We start from the raw sequence: 15,336 nt of genomic DNA, 5'->3' as shown, positions 1-15,336 counted from the left end.
GGGTGGTTTTGGGGATGCTGGGAGGATTTGGGGGGAGGATTTTGGGGAGTTTTGAGGGGGTTGGGGGTTCTTTGGGGGGAGATGTGGGGATTTTTGGGGAGAATTTTGGGAGGATTTTGGGGAATTTGGGGGGGTTTTGGGGTTTTTTTGGGAGATTTGGGGATTTTTGGAGTGGTTGTGGGGATGCTGGGAGGATTTGGGAGGATTTTGGGGAATTTGGGGGTCATGGGAAGATTTTGGGGGTTTTTTTGGGGAGATTTGGGGATTTTTGGGGAGGATTTGGGAGGATTTTGGGGAATTTGGGGGTTTTGGGAAGATTTTGGGGGGGTTTGGGGGGTTTTTTGGGGAGATTTGGGGATTTTTGGGGAGGATTTGGGAGGATTTTGGGGAATTTGGGGGGGTTTTGGGGTTTTTTTGGGAGATTTGGGGATTTTTGGAGTGGTTGTGGGGATGCTGGGAGGATTTGGGAGGATTTTGGGGAATTTGGGGGTCATGGGAAGATTTTGGGGGTTTTTTTGGGGAGATTTGGGGATTTTTGGGGAGGATTTGGGAGGATTTTGGGAGGAATTTGGGGGTCTTGGGAAGATTTTGGGGAGACTTGGGGGGGTTTTGGTGTTTTTTTGGGAGATTTGGGGATTTTTGGAGTGGTTGTGGGGATGCTGGGAGGATTTTGGGGAGGATTTGGGAGGATTTGGGGGAATTTGGGGGTCTTGGGAAGATTTTGGGGAGATGTGGGGGGGTTTTGGTGTTTTTTTGGGAGATTTGGGGATTTTTGGGGAGGATTTGGGGATGCTGGGTGGATTTGGGGGGGGATTTGGGAGGATTTTGGGGAGTTTTGAGGGGGATTTGGGGGGTTTTGGGGGGAGATTTGGGGATTTGAGGATTTTTGGGGGATTTCTGGGGGGGTTTGGGGAGGATTTTGGGGAGGATTTGGGAGGATTTTGGGGAATTTGGGGGTTTTTTGGGGATTTTGGGGAGATTTGGGGGGGTTTGGGGTTTTTTTTGGGAGATTTGGGGATTTTTGGGGAGGATTTGGGAGGATTTTGGGGAATTTGGGGGTTTTGGGAAGATTTTGGGGAGACTTGGGGGGGTTTGGGGTTTTTTTGGGGGAGATTTGGGGATTTTTGGGGAGGATTTGGGAGGATTTTGGGGGTTTTGGGGAGATGTGGGGGGGTTTTGGTGTTTTTTTGGGAGATTTGGGGATTTTTGGTGAGGATTTGGGGATTTTGGGGGATTTGGGGGGGGATTTGGGAGGATTTTGGGGAGTTTTGAGGGGGATTTGGGGGGTTTTGGGGGGAGATTTGGGGATTTGAGGATTTTTGGGGGATTTCTGGGGGGGTTTGGGGAGGATTTTGGGGAGGATTTGGGAGGATTTTGGGGAATTTGGGGGTTTTGGGAAGATTTTGGGGAGACTTGGGGGGGTTTGGGGTTTTTTTTGGGGAGATTTGGGGATTTTTGGGGAGGATTTGGGAGGTTTTTGGGGAATTTGGGGGTTTTGGGAAGATTTTGGGGAGATTTGGGGGGGTTTTGGTGTTTTTTTGGGAGATTTGGGGATTTTTGGAGTGGTTGTGGGGATGCTGGGAGGATTTTGGGGAGGATTTGGGAGGATTTTGGGGAATTTGGGGGTCTTGGGAAGATTTTGGGGAGTTTTGAGGGGGATTTTGGGGTTTTTTTTGGGAGATTTGGGGATTTGTGGTTTGGGGGATTTCTGGGGGGGTTTTGGGGAGGATTTGGGAGGATTTTGGGGAATTTGGGGGTTTTGGGAAGATTTTGGGGAGATTTGGGGGGGTTGGGGGTTTTTTGGGGGGAGATTTGGGGATTTTTGGGGAGGATTTGGGAGGATTTTGGGGAATTTGGGGGTTTTGGGAAGATTTTGGGGAGACTTGGGGGGGTCTTGGTGTTTTTTTGGGAGATTTGGGAATTTTTGGAGTGGTTGTGGGGATGCTGGGAGGATTTTGGGGAGGATTTGGGAGGATTTTGGGGAATTTGGGGGTTTTGGGAAGATTTTGGGGAGATTTGGGGGGGTTTGGGGGTTTTTTTGGGGAGATTTGGGGATTTTTGGGGAGGATTTGGGAGGATTTTGGGGGTTTTGGGGAGATGTGGGGGGGTTTTGGTGTTTTTTGGGGAGATTTGGGGATTTTTGGTGAGGATTTGGGGATGCTGGGGGGATTTGGGGGGGGTTTGGGAGGATTTTGGGGAGTTTTGAGGGGGATTTGGGGGGTTTTGGGGGGAGATTTGGGGATTTGAGGATTTTTGGGGGATTTCTGGGGGGGTTTGGGGAGGATTTTGGGGAGGATTTGGGAGGATTTTGGGGAATTTGGGGGTTTTGGGAAGATTTTGGGGAGATTTGGGGGGGTTGGGGGTTTTTTGGGGGGAGATTTGGGGATTTTTGGGGAGGATTTGGGAGGATTTTGGGGGTTTTGGGAAGATTTTGGGGAGTTTTGAGGGGGATTTTGGGGGTTTTTTTGGGAGATTTGGGGATTTGTGGTTTGGGGGATTTCTGGGGGGGGTTGGGGAGGATTTGGGAGGATTTTGGGGAATTTGGGGATTTTTGGGAAGATTTTGGGGAGACTTGGGGGGGTTTGGGGGTTTTTTTTGGGAGATTTGGGGATTTTTGGGGAGGATTTGGGAGGATTTTGGGGAGATTTGGGGGTCTTGGGAAGATTTTGGGGAGACTTGGGGGGGTCTTGGTGTTTTTTTGGGAGATTTGGGGATTTTTGGAGTGGTTGTGGGGATGCTGGGAGGATTTTGGGGAGGATTTGGGAGGATTTTGGGGAATTTGGGGGTCTTGGGAAGATTTTGGGGAGATTTGGGGGGGTTTGGGTTTTTTTTTGGGGAGATTTGGGGATTTTTGGGGAGGATTTGGGAGGATTTTGGGGAATTTGGGGGTCTTGGGAAGATTTTGGGGGTTTGGGGGTTTTTTTGGGGAGATTTGGGAGGATTTTTGGGGTGGTTGTGGGGATGCTGGGAGGATTTTGGGGAGGATTTGGGAGGATTTTGGGGAATTTGGGGGTCTTGGGAAGATTTTGGGGGTTTGGGGGTTTTTTTGGGAGATTTGGGAATTTGTGGTTTTGGGGGTTTCTGGGGGGGGTTGGGGAGGATTTGGGAGGATTTGGGGTTTTTTTGGGGAGATTTGGGGATTTTTGGGGTGGTTGTGGGGATGCTGGGGGGATTTTGGCTGGATTTGGGTTTTTTTGGGTAGATTCGGAGATTTTCCGCGTGCTTGTGGGGATGCTGGGGGAGTTTTGGGCTTCTTGGGGGGGATTTGGGGAGATTTGGGGGGGGGATTTGAGAGGGATTTGGGGGTTTTTTTGGGGGAGATTTGGAGAGATTGGAGACTCTTCCCTCCCAGGCCTCCTACGAGAATTCGGAGCACCCCCGGAAGCGGGAACCCCCCCGGGACCCCCCTCGGGACCCCCCGGCGGCCCCGGCGCTGCCGTTCGGTGCCGATGGCGATTACCGGGACCAGGACTACCGGGAGGGCGCCGAGGAGGAGCCGCGGGCCAGCACCATCGTCATGCTGCGCATGCTGCCGCAGGCGGCCACCGAGAACGACGTGAGCCACGCCCCCTCCCGGGATGGCCACGCCCCGTTTAGAATGGCCACGCCCCGTTTAGGGTGGCCACACCCCGTTTTGGATGGCCACGCCCCACTTAGGATGGCCACGCCCCATTTAGGGTGGCCACACTCCATTTAGGATGGCCACACTCCATTTAGGATGGCTATGCCCTGTTTAGGGTGGCCCCGCCCCATTTAGGGTGGCCCCGCCCCGTTTAGGATGGCCACGCCCTATTTAGGATGGCCACGCCCTCCGTGATGGCCCCGCCCCGTTTAGGGTGGCCACGCCCCATTTAGGGTGGCCACTCCCTATTTAGGGTGGCCATACCCCGTTTAGGGTGGCCACGCCCCATTTAGGTTGGCCCCGCCCCATTTAGGGTGGCCACACCCCATTTAGGGTGGTCCCACCCCGTTTTGGATGGCCACACCCCGTTTAGGGTGGCCCCGCCCTGTATAGGGTGGCCACGCCCTGTTTAGGGTGGCCCCGCCCCATTTAGGATGGCCACGCCCCCATTTAGGGTGGCCACGCCCCATTTAGGGTGGCCACACCCCGTTTAGGATGGCCACGCCCCATTTAGGGTGGTCCCACCCCGTTTAGGGTGGCCACACCCCGTTTTGGATGGCCACGCCCCATTTAGGATGGCCACGCCCCGTTTAGAATGGCTACGCCCCGTTTAGGGTGGCCCCGCCCCGTTTAGGGTGGCCACGCCCCATTTAGGGTGGCCACACTCCATTTAGGATGGTTATGCCCTGTTTAGGATGGCCACGCCCCATTTAGGGTGGCCCCGCCCCGTTTAGGATGGCCACGCCCCCCGTGATGGCCCCGCCCCGTTTAGGGTGGCCCCGCCCCATTTAGGGTGGCCACGCCCTGTTTAGGGTGGCCATACCCCGTTTAGGATGGCCACGCCCTGTTTAGGATGGCCCCACCCCATTTAGGGTGGCCATGCCCCATTTAGGTTGGCCACACCCCATTTAGGGTGGCCACGCCCCATTTAGGGTGGCCACACCCCGTTTTGGATGGCCACGCCCCATTTAGGATGGCCCTGCCCTGTTTAGGGTGGCCACGCCCCATTTAGGATGGCCCTGCCCCGTTTAGAATGGCCACACCCCATTTAGGGTGGTCCCACCCCGTTTAGGATGGCCACACCCCGTTTTGGATGGCCACGCCCCATTTAAGATGGCCCTGCCCTATTTAGGATGGCCCCACTCCATTTAGGGTGGCCACGCCCCATTTAGGGTGGCCACACCCCGTTTTGGATGGCCCTGCCCTATTTAGGATGGCCCCACCCCGTTTAGGGTGGCCACACCCCATTTAGGATGGCCCCACCCCATTTAGGTTGGCCACACCCCGTTTAGGATGGCCACGCCCCATTTAGGATGGCTATGCCCTGATTAGAATGGCCACGCCCCATTTAGGATGGCCACGCCCCATTTAGAGTGGCCACGCCCCATTTAGGATGGCTATGCCCTGTTTAGGATGGCCCTGCCCCGTTTAAGATGGCCCCGCGCCATTTAGGTGGCTACACCCTGTCTCGGGATGGCCACACCCAATTTAGGATGGCCACGCCCCATTTAGGACGGCCACACCTAATCTGGGATGGCCCCGCCCTGTTTAGGATGGCCCCACCCCTTTTAGGATGGCCCCACCCCATTTAGGATGGCCACGCCCCATCTGGGATGGCCCCGCCCTATTTAGGGTGGCCCCACCCTGTTTGGGATGGCCCAGCCCCATTTGGGATGGCCACACCCAATCTGGGCTGGCCCCGCCCCTTTCTGCACTGGCCACGCCCCATCCATGCTAGCCCTGTGCTAATCTGGGCTGGCCCCGCCCCCTGCACAATGGCCCCGCCCCATCTGGAGTGGCCCTGTGCCAGTCTGCGATGGCCCTGCCCCCTTCACGATGGCCCCGCCCCATCTACAGTGGCCCTGTGCCAATCTGGGCTGGCCCCGCCCCCTTCACGATGGCCCCGCCCCTTTCAGAGTGCCCTGTGCTAATCTGGGCTGGCCCCACCCCCTCCATGGTGGCCCCGCCCCTTTCAGCGTGCCCTGTGCCAATCTGGGCTGGCCCCGCCCCCTTCACAGTGGCCCCGCCCCATCTGGAGTGGCCCTGTGCCAGTCTGCGACGGCCCCGCCCCCTTCACACTGGCCCCGCCCCTTTCAGCGTGCCCTGTGCCAATCTGGGCTGGCCCCACCCCCTTCACGATGGCCCCGCCCCTTTCAGCGTGCCCTGTGCCAGTCTGGGCTGGCCCCACCCCCTTCACAGTGGCCCCATTCCCTCCATGGTGGCCCCGCCCCCTGTGCCCACCCTGTCCCTTAGGCCACACCCTGTGACCCCCTGGCGACCCCTGCCCCACACCTGAGCCCCCCCAGGAGATCTTTTGGGGGCTCCCAGGTGTGACCTGGGCGGGGTTTGGGCGGTGCCCAGCCCCCGGTGCCCCCCGGGTGCCCCCCGGGCGCTGACGTGGGCGCTGTGCCCATGTCCCCCCCAGATCCGGGCGCAGCTGCAGGCGCAGGGGGTGCAGCCCCGCGAGGTGCGGCTGATGCGCAACAAGTCCTCAGGTGAGTCTTACCTGGGCACCTCCCTGCTCACCTGGGCACCCCTGGGCACTTCTGGGCACCTCCCTGCTCACCTGGGCATCCCTGGGCACTCCTGGGCACCTCCCTGCTCACCTGGGCACCCCTGGGCACTCCTGGGCACCTCCCTGCTCACCTGGGCATCCCTGGGCACCCCTGGGCTCCTCCCTGCTCACCTGGGCACCCCTGGGCACTTCTGGGCACCTCCCTGCTCACCTGGGCACTGCTGGGCACTCCTGGGCACCTCCCTGCTCACCTGGGCATCCCTGGGCACCTCCCTGTTCACTTGGGTACTTCTGGGCACCTCCCTGTTCACCTGGGTACCCCTGGGCACCTCCCTGTTCACCTGGGTACTGCTGGGCACCTCCCTGCTCACCTGGGCACTGCTGGGCACCCCTGGGCTTCTCTCTGCTCACCTGGGCACCCATGGGCCCTTTGCTCACCTGGGCACTGCTGGGCACTCCTGGACTCCTCCCTGCTCACCTGGGCACCCCTGGGCACCTTTCTGTTCACCTGGGCACTGCTGGGCACCTCCCTCCTCACCTGGGCACCCCTGGGCTCCTCCTTGCTCACTTGGGCACCCCTGGGCCCGTCCCTGCTCATTTGGGCACTGCTGGGCACCCCTGGGCCCCTCTCTGCTCACCTGGGCACCCCTGGGTCCCTCCTTGCTTACCTGGGCACCCTTTAGGGTGGGGGGCACCCAGGGACACCTGGATCACTTGCAGGGGGGTGGGTCCCTGCCCTGCCCATCCCCAGGGGCACCCAGGGGTGGTGGTCTCGTGCTCAGGGGCACCCAGGGGTGCTGTGGCAACTTTTAGGGGCACCCAGGGGTGCTGTGGCAACCTTTAGGGGCACCCGGGGGTGCTGTGGCAATCCTTAGGAGCACCCAGGGGTGCTGAGCTACAATCAGGGGGCACCCAGGGGTGCTTGTCCTTCCTTTAGGGGCACCCAGGGGTGCTGATCCCATCTCTAGGGGCACCCAGGGGTGCTGTAGCAACCTTTAGGGGCACCCAGGGGTGCTGTGCTACACTCAGGGGGCACCCAGGGGTGTCTGTCCTGTCCTTAGGGGCACCCAGGGGTGCTTGTCCTGTCCTTAGGGGCACCCAGGGGTGTCTGTCCTGTCTTTAGGGGCACCCAGGGGTGTCTGTCCTGTCCTTAGGGGCACCCAGAGGTGCTGATCCCGTCTCTAGGGGCACCCAGGGGTGCCTGTCCCCTTATCAGGAGCACCCAGGGGTGCTGTAGCGATCTTTAGGAGCACCCAGGGGTGCCTGTCCTTGCCTTAGGGGCACCCAGGGGTGCTGATCCCATCTCTAGGGGCACCCAGGGGTGCCTGTCCCCTTATCAGGAGCACCCAGGGGTGCTGTAACGATCTTTAGGAGCACCCAGGGGTGCCTGTCCTTGCCTTAGGGGCACCCAGGGGTGCTGATCCCATCTCCAGGGGCACCCAGGGGTGCTGTGCCATACTCAGGGGGCACCCAGGGGTGCCTGTCCTGTCCTCAGAGGCACCCAGGGGTGCTGTGCCATACTCAGGGGGCACCTAGGGGTGCTTGTCTTTCCTTTAGTGGCACCCAGAGGTGTCTGTCCTGTCCTTACAGGCACCCAGAGGTGCTGATCCCATCTCTAGGAGCACCCAGGGGTGCTGAGCCACACTCAGGGGGCACCCAGGGGTGCTGAGCCACACTCAGGGGGCACCCAGGGGTGCTTGTTCTCTCGCTGGTGGCACCCAGGGGTGCGGCTCCTGTTCCCCAGAGGCACCCAGGGGTGCTGGTCCCATCCCCAGGAGCACCCAGGGGTGCTGGTCCAATCTTTAGGGGCACCCGGGGGTGTCCATCCGTTTCCCAGGGGCACCCAGGGGTGTCTGTTGTCTCCTCGAGAGCACCCAGGGGTGCTGTGCTGCAACTGGGGGGCACCCAGGGGTGCTGATCGTTTTCTCAGAGGGGTCGGTCCAGTCCTTACGGAGCACCCAGAGGTGCCTGTTCCTCCCAAAGAGCACCCAGGGGTGCTGGTTGCGTTCTCAGGGGCACCCAGAGGTGCTGGTGTCATTTCTAGGAGCACCCAGGGGTGCTGGTCCTTTCTTAGGAGCACCCAGGGGTGCTGGTCCCATCCCCAGGGGCACCCAGAGGTGCCTGTCCCGTTCTCAGGAGCACCCAGAGGTGCTGGTCCCGTTCTCAGCGGCACCCAGGGGTGCTGGTCCCTTCTTAGGAGCACCCAGGGGTGCTGGTCCCGTTCTCAGCGGCACCCAGGGGTGCTGGTCCCTTCTTAGGAGCACCCAGGGGTGCTGGTCCCTTTTTAGGAGCACCCAGAGGTGCTGGTCCCTTTTTAGGAGCACCCAGGGGTGCTGGTCCCGTTCTCAGCAGCACCCAGGGGTGCTGGTCCCATCCCCCGGGGCACCCAGGGGTGCTCATCCCCTCCCTAGGGGCACCCAGGGGTGCTGCACCAGACTCGGGGGGCACCCAGGGGTGCCCGTGTCTTCTCTGGGGGCATCCAGGGATGCCAGAGCCAAAGCCAGGGGCGCTGGTTGTGTTGCCAGGAGCACCCAGGGGTGCCGCGCCCTTCCCCAGGGGCACCCAGAGGTGCTTGTCCTCTCCCTAGGAGCACCCAGGGGTGCTGATCCCATTTCTAGGAGCACCCAGGGGTGCTCATCTCCTCCCTAGGAGCACCCAGAGGTGCTTGTCCTCTCCCTAGGAGCACCCAGGGGTGCTGATCCCACTCCTAGGAGCACCCAGGGGTGCTCATCCCCTCCCTAGGGGCACCCAGGGGTGCTGCACCAGACTCGGGGGGCACCCAGGGGTGCCAGATCTCTTCCCAGGGGCACCCAGGGGTGCCTGTCCTCTTCCTAGGAGCACCCAGGGGTGCTGATCCCATTCCCAGGAGCACCCAGAGGTGCTGCACCAGGCTCGGGGGGCACCCAGGGGTGCCAGAACCCTCCCCAGGAACACCCAGGGGTGCCAGACCCCTCCCCAGGAGAACCCAGGGGTTCCAAACCCCTCCCCAGGGGCACCCAGGGGTGCTGATCCCATTCTTAGGAGCACCCAGGGGTGCCAAACCCCTCCACAGGAGCACCCAGGGGTGCTGATTCCCTTCCCTGGAGCACCCAGGGGTACCAAACCCTTCCCCAGGGGCACCCAGGGGCGCCAGGCCCCTCCTCAGGGGTGCCAGACCCCTCCCCAGGGGCACCCAGGGGTGCTGATCCCATTCTTAGGAGCACCCAGGAGTACCAAACCCCTCCCCAGGAGCACCCAGGGGTACCAGACCCCTCCCCAGGAGTACCAGACCCCTCCCCAGGAGCACCCAGGGGTGCTGCACCAGACTCAGGGGGGGCACCCATCCTCTCGAGGGGCCACCAGCAGCACCCTCAGGGCATCACTTTGGGGGTCCCCCGAGGCTCCCCGAGTCACCCCCGGCTGCCCCAACCCAGCTCAGGGAGGAGGGGGTGGGGGTGGGGTTCCAGCAGCACCCATGGGTGCCCCCCTGCCCCTCCCCCCCCACCCGTTGCAGGTCAGAGCCGCGGATTCGCCTTCGTGGAATTCCATCACGTGCAGGAGGCGGCGCGGTGGATGGAGGCCAACCAGGTGGGGGAGGGGCGGGGGGAGGGGCCAGGGGTGGGGGAGGGGCGGGGCCAACCGGGTGGGGGAGGGGCGGGGGAGGGGCCAACCAGGTGGGGGAGGGGAGGGGGCGGGGCCAACCAGGTGGGGGAGGGGCGGGGGGCGGGGCCAGGGGTGGGGAGGGGCGGGGCCAACCGGGTGGGGGAGGGGCGGGGGGAAGGGGCCAACCGGGTGGGGGAGGGGCCAACCAGGTGGGGGAGGGGCGGGGGAGGGGCCAACCGGGTGGGGGAGGGGCGGGGCCAACCAGGTGGGGGAGGGGGCGGGGCCAACCAGGTGGGGGAGGGGCCAAGGTGGGGGAGGGGCAGAGAGGGGGGTCAGAGGTGGGGGAGGGGCCGGGGGTGGGGGAGGGGTAGCCCAGTGAAGTTCTATGGTGGAGGTTACTGGTTTGTACTGGTGACTCGCAGTGCGCCCAGTCTGAGCTGTGATGGTGTCCCCAGTTTGAGTCCCAGTTTGTGCCCAGTACAAGCCCCAGTGTGCCCAGTTTGAGTCCCAGTGTGCCCAGTTTGAGCTGTGGTTACGGGTCCAGTTTGAGCCCCAGTGTGCCCAGTTTGAGCTGTGGTTATGGGTCCAGTTTGAGCCGCAGTGTGCCCAGTTTGAGCCGCAGTGTGCCCAGTTTGAGCTGTGGTTACAGGTCCAGTTTGAGCCCCAGTGTGCCCAGTTTGAGCCCCAGTGTGCCCAGTTTGAGCTGTGGTTACGGGTCCAGTTTGAGCCCCAGTGTGCCCAGTTTGAGCCCCAGTGTCCCCAGTTTGAGCCCCAGTGTGCCCAGTTTGAGCTGTGGTTATGGGTCCAGTTTGAGCCGCAGTGTGCCCAGTTTGAGTCCCAGTGTGCCCAGTTTGAGCTGTGGTTACAGGTCCAGTTTGAGCCCCAGTGTGCCCAGTTTGAGCCCCAGTGTGCCCAGTTTGAGCTGTGATGGTGTCCCCAGTTTGAGCCCCAGTGTGCCCAGTTTGAGCTGTGGTTACGGGTCCAGTTTGAGCCCCAGTGTGCCCAGTTTGAGCCCCAGTGTCCCCAGTTTGAGCCGCAGTGTGCCCAGTTCGAGCCGCAGTGTGCCCAGTTTGAGCTGTGATGGTGTCCCCAGTTTGAGCCCCAGTGTGCCCAGTTTGAGTCCCAGTGTGCCCAGTTTGAGCTGTGGTTATGGGTCCAGTTTGAGCTGCAGTGTGCCCAGTTTGAGCCCCAGTGTGCCCAGTTTGAGCCCCAGTGTGCCCAGTTTGAGCTGTGTTATGCGTCCAGTTTGAGTCCCAGTTTGTGCCCAGTATGAGCTGGGGCCAGCTCTGGTGCCCCCATTCACACCCTGGTGCCCCCCTGGTGCCCCCCAGATTTGTGTCCCGGTGCCCCCCGGTTCCAGCTCTGGTGCCCCCCAGATCCACCCCCTGGTGCCCCCCTGGTGCTCCTCTGGTGTCCCCTTGGTGCCCCCCCAGTTCACCTCCTGGTGCCCCCCACTTCCAGCTCTGGTGCCCCCAGATCCACCCTCTGGTGCCCCCCCCGTTCATGTCCTGGTGCCCTCCTGGTGCCCCCAGATTCGTGTCCTGGTGCCCCCCCCAGATTCACCCGCTGATACCCCTCTGGTGCCCCCCCCGTTCATGTCCTGGTGCCCCCTTGGTGCCCCCCCCCCAGTTCACCTCCTGGTGCCCCCCAGTTCCAGCTCTGGTGCCCCCCCCAGATTCACCCCCTGGTGCTCCTCTGGTGCCCCCCAGTTCATGTCTTGGTGCCCCCTTGGTGCCCCCCCAGTTCATGTCGTGGTGCCCCCCCAGTTCGTGCCTGGTGCCCCCCCAGATTCCCCTCATGGTGCCCCCAAACTCCCACCCTGGTGCCCCCCAGATTCAAATCCTGGTGTCCCCCTGGTTCATGTCCTGGTGCCCCCCAGTTCCAGCTCTGGTGCCCCCCAGATCCACCCTCTGGTGCCCCCCCAGTTCATGTCCTGGTGCCCCCCTGGTGCCCCCAGATTCGTGTCCTGGTGCCCCCCCCAGATTCACCCGCTGATACCCCTCTGGTGCCCCCCCAGTTCATGTCTTGGTGCCCCCTGGTGCCCCCCACATTCAAATCCTGGTGCCCCCCAGTTCCAGCTCTGGTGCCCCCCAGATTCACCCCCTGGTGCTCCTCTGGTGCCCCCCAGTTCATGTCTTGGTGCCCCCTTGGTGCCCCCCCAGTTCATGTCTTGGTGCCCCCCCAGTTCGTGCCTGGTGCCCCCCCAGATTCCCCTCATGGTGCCCCCAAACTCCCACCCTGGTGCCCCCCAGTTCACCTCCAGCTGCCCCCCTGGTGCCCCCCAGATTCAAATCCAGGTGTCCCCCTGGTGCCCCCCTGGTTCATGTCCTGGTGCCCCCCACATTCAAATCCTGGTGCCCCCAGATCCACCCTCTGGTGCCCCCCCAGTTCATGTCTTGGTGCCCCCTGGTGCCCCCCACATTCAAATCCTGGTGCCCCCCAGTTCCAGCTCTGGTGCCCCCCAGATCCACCCTCTGGTGCCCCCCCCAGTTCATGTCCTGGTGCCCTCCTGGTGCCCCCAGATTCGTGTCCTGGTGCCCCCCCCAGATTCACCCGCTGATACCCCTCTGGTGCCCCCCCAGTTCATGTCTTGGTGCCCCCCTGGTGCCCCCCACATTCAAATCCTGGTGCCTCCCACTTCCAGCTCTGGTGCCCCCCCCAGATTCACCCCCTGGTGCCCCCTTGGTGCCCCCCCAGTTCATGTCCTGGTGCCCCCTTGCTGCCCCCCCAGTTCATGTCCTGGTGCCCCCCCCAGTTCGTGCCTGGTGCCCCCCCAGATTCCCCTCATGGTGCCCCCAAACTCCCACCCTGGTGCCCCCCAGTTCACCTCCAGCTGCCCCCCACCCTGGTGCCCCTAAAAACGAGTCCTGTGTGTCCTCCCCGTGCCCCCCCTGTGCCCCCCCCGGGCCAGGCTGGGGCACCGCGTGTCCCCTGTGCCCCCCTGACCCCCCCTGTGCCCCCCTTGACCCCCCTGTGCCCCCCTGACCCTCCCTGTGCCCCCCAGGCCGGGCTGACCCTGCTGGGGCACCGCGTGTCCCTGCACTACAGCGACCCCAAACCCAAGATCAACGAGGACTGGCTCTGTGCCAAGGTGGGGGGCACCGGGGGGCATTTGGGGGGGTCCTGAAGAGATTTTGGGGGGAAATTGAGGGGTTTTGGGGGGGTTTAGGGTGGGCACAAAGGGGTTGGGGGGCACCGGGGGGCACCGGGGGGCACCATGGGGAGAGGATTTGGGGGGTCCTGAAGGGATTTTGGGGGGGAATTGAGGGGTTTGGGGGGGTTTAGGGTGGGCACAAAGGGGTTGGGGGGCACCGGGGGGGGGATTTGGGGGGGTCCTGAAGCAATTTTGGGGGGCAATCGGGGATTTTGGGGGGGTTTAGGGTGGGCACAAAGGGGTTGGGCACCGGCGGGCATTCGGGGGGTCCTGAGGCGATTTTGGGGGGCAATCGGGGATTTTGGGGTGGTTTAGGGTGGGCACAAAGGGGTTGGGGGGCACTGGGGGGGTGGGGGTGTCCTGGAGGGGGGAATTTGGGGGGTCCTGAAGAGATTTTGGGGGGAGGTTTAGGGTGGGCACAAAGGGGTTGGGGGGGCACTGGGAGGCACCGGGGGGCACCGGGGGGCATTTGGGGGGGTCCTGAAGGGATTTTGGGGGGGAATTGGGGGTTTTGGGGCATCTTGGGGGATTTTGGGGTGGGCACAAAGGGGTTGGGGGGCACCGGGGGGCACCAGGAGGGAAGATTTGGGGGGTCCTGGGGGGTTCTGAAGCGATTTTGGGGGGAAATCGGGGTTTTTGGGGTGGTTTTGGGTGGGCACAAAGGGGTTGGGGGGGGGTCCAGGGGGGTTCAGGGCGGTTTTGGGGTGTTCCGGGCAGTTTTTGGGGTGGTTTTGGGGTGTTTGGGGCAGTTTTTGGGGGTGTTTTGTGCAGTTTTTGGGGTGTTTTGTGCAGTTTTTGGGGTGTTTTGTGCCGTTTTTGGGGTGTTTTGTGCAGTTTTTGAGGGTTCGGGGCAGTTTTTGGGGTGGTTCAGGGCAGTTTTGGGGTGTTCAGGACGGGTTTTTGGGGTGGTTTCAGGGCAGTTTTGGGGTGTTTTGTGCAGTTTTGGGGTGTTCTGTGCAGTTTTTGGGGTGTTTTGTGCAATTTTTGCGGTGTTCAGGGCAGTTTTGGGGTGTTTTGTGCAGTTTTTGGGGTGTTCTGTGCAGTTTTTGGGGTGTTTTGTGCAGTTTTTGAGGGTTCAGGGCAGTTTTTGGGGTGGTTCAGGGCAGTTTTGGGGTGTTTTGTGCAGTTTTGGGGTGTTCTGTGCAGTTTTTGGGGTGTTTTGTGCAATTTTTGCGGTGTTCAGGGCAGTTTTGGGGTGTTTTGTGCAGTTTTTGGGGTGTTCTGTGCAGTTTTTGGGGTGTTTTGTGCAGTTTTTGAGGGTTCAGGGCAGTTTTTGGGGTGGTTCAGGGCAGTTTTTGGGTGTTTTGTGCAGTTTTGGGGTGTTCTGTGCAGTTTTTGGGGTGTTCAGGGCAGTTTTTGGGGTGTTTTGTGCAGTTTTTGGTGGTTCGGGGCAGTTTTTGGGGTGGTTCAGAGCGGTTTTTGGGGTGTTTGGGGGCAGTTTTGGTGGTTCAGGGCGGTTTTTGGGGTGTTTTGTGCAGTTTTTGGGGTGTTTTGTGCCGTTTTTGGGGTGTTTTGTGCAGTTTTTGGGGGGTTCGGGGCACTTTTGGGGTGTGACTTTTTGGCGTTCTCAGTGTGGGGTGCAGAACTTCAAGCGACGCGAGAAATGTTTCAAGTGCGGCGTCCCCAAGGCCGGTGAGTGACCCCAAATCCCGGGGTTTTAGCCCAAAATCTTGGGGGATCCCCCTCCCTCCCCCACCCCGAGACCCCGAAATTGCTCCAAAGCTCCCCAAAATTCTCGGGGTTCTCCCCAAGACTCAGAGAACCCCCAGGTTTTGGGGTTGAACCCCGGGTTTGGGGTGCAGTCACCGATTTTTGGGGTTTTTTTGGGGATTAACTTCAACTTTTGGGGTCCAATCACTGATTTTGGGGTTTTTTTGGGGGTTGAACCCTCAGTTTTGGGGTTTTTTGGGGGTTGAACCTTCAGATTTTGGGGTTCAATCACTGATTTTGGGGGGTTTTGGGGTTGAACTCTCAGTGTTGGGGTTTTTTGGGTTTAAGCTTCTGATTTTGGGGCTTGATCGCTGATTTTGGGAGTTTTTGGGGTTTAACCCTGGATTTTGGGGTCCAATCACTGATTTTTGGGGGTTTTTTGGGTGTTTAACTTCAACTTTTGGGGTTCAATCACTGATTTTGGGGTTTAATGTTCAGTTCTGGGGTTTAACCCCAGATTTTGGGGCTCAGTCGCTGATTTTTGGGGGTTTTTTGGGGTTCAATCACTGATTTGGGGATTTTTGGGGGTTGAACCTTCTGATTTTGGGGCTCAATCGCTGATTTTGGGTTTTTTGGGGGTTCAGTCACTGATTTTTTGGGGGTTTTTTTGGGTTTAATTTCAAATTTTGGGGTCCAATCACTGATTTTTGGGGTTTTTGGGGTTGAACCCTCTGTTTTGGGTTTTTTTTGGGGTTGAACCTTCAGATTTTGGGGTTCAATCACTGAGATTTGGGTTTTTTTGGGGTTAAGTCA

At 60.6% G+C, this 15,336-nt stretch overlaps 1 protein-coding gene across 1 annotated transcript in view; it reads left to right on the top strand.

Moving 5' to 3' along the window:
• The window catches only part of LOC309584309 (RNA-binding protein 10-like), a gene marked incomplete at its 3' end in the record, with an annotated part of 44,592 nt that overhangs the window by 3,412 nt on the left and 25,844 nt on the right, over nucleotides 1–15,336 (top strand). The window contains exons 4-8 of the mRNA XM_082300268.1: nucleotides 3,353–3,556; nucleotides 6,048–6,117; nucleotides 9,631–9,704; nucleotides 12,724–12,810; nucleotides 14,445–14,505. Of these exons, the coding sequence (XP_082156394.1) occupies nucleotides 3,353–3,556; nucleotides 6,048–6,117; nucleotides 9,631–9,704; nucleotides 12,724–12,810; nucleotides 14,445–14,505 (496 nt within the window). The remainder of the gene's footprint in view (nucleotides 1–3,352; nucleotides 3,557–6,047; nucleotides 6,118–9,630; nucleotides 9,705–12,723; nucleotides 12,811–14,444; nucleotides 14,506–15,336) is intronic.

The sequence above is a fragment of the Coloeus monedula genome (assembly GCF_965178545.1).
Source record: "Coloeus monedula genome assembly, chromosome: 39".
NCBI lineage: Eukaryota > Metazoa > Chordata > Aves > Passeriformes > Corvidae > Coloeus > Coloeus monedula.
This window is presented reverse-complemented; position numbering and strand designations above follow the sequence as displayed.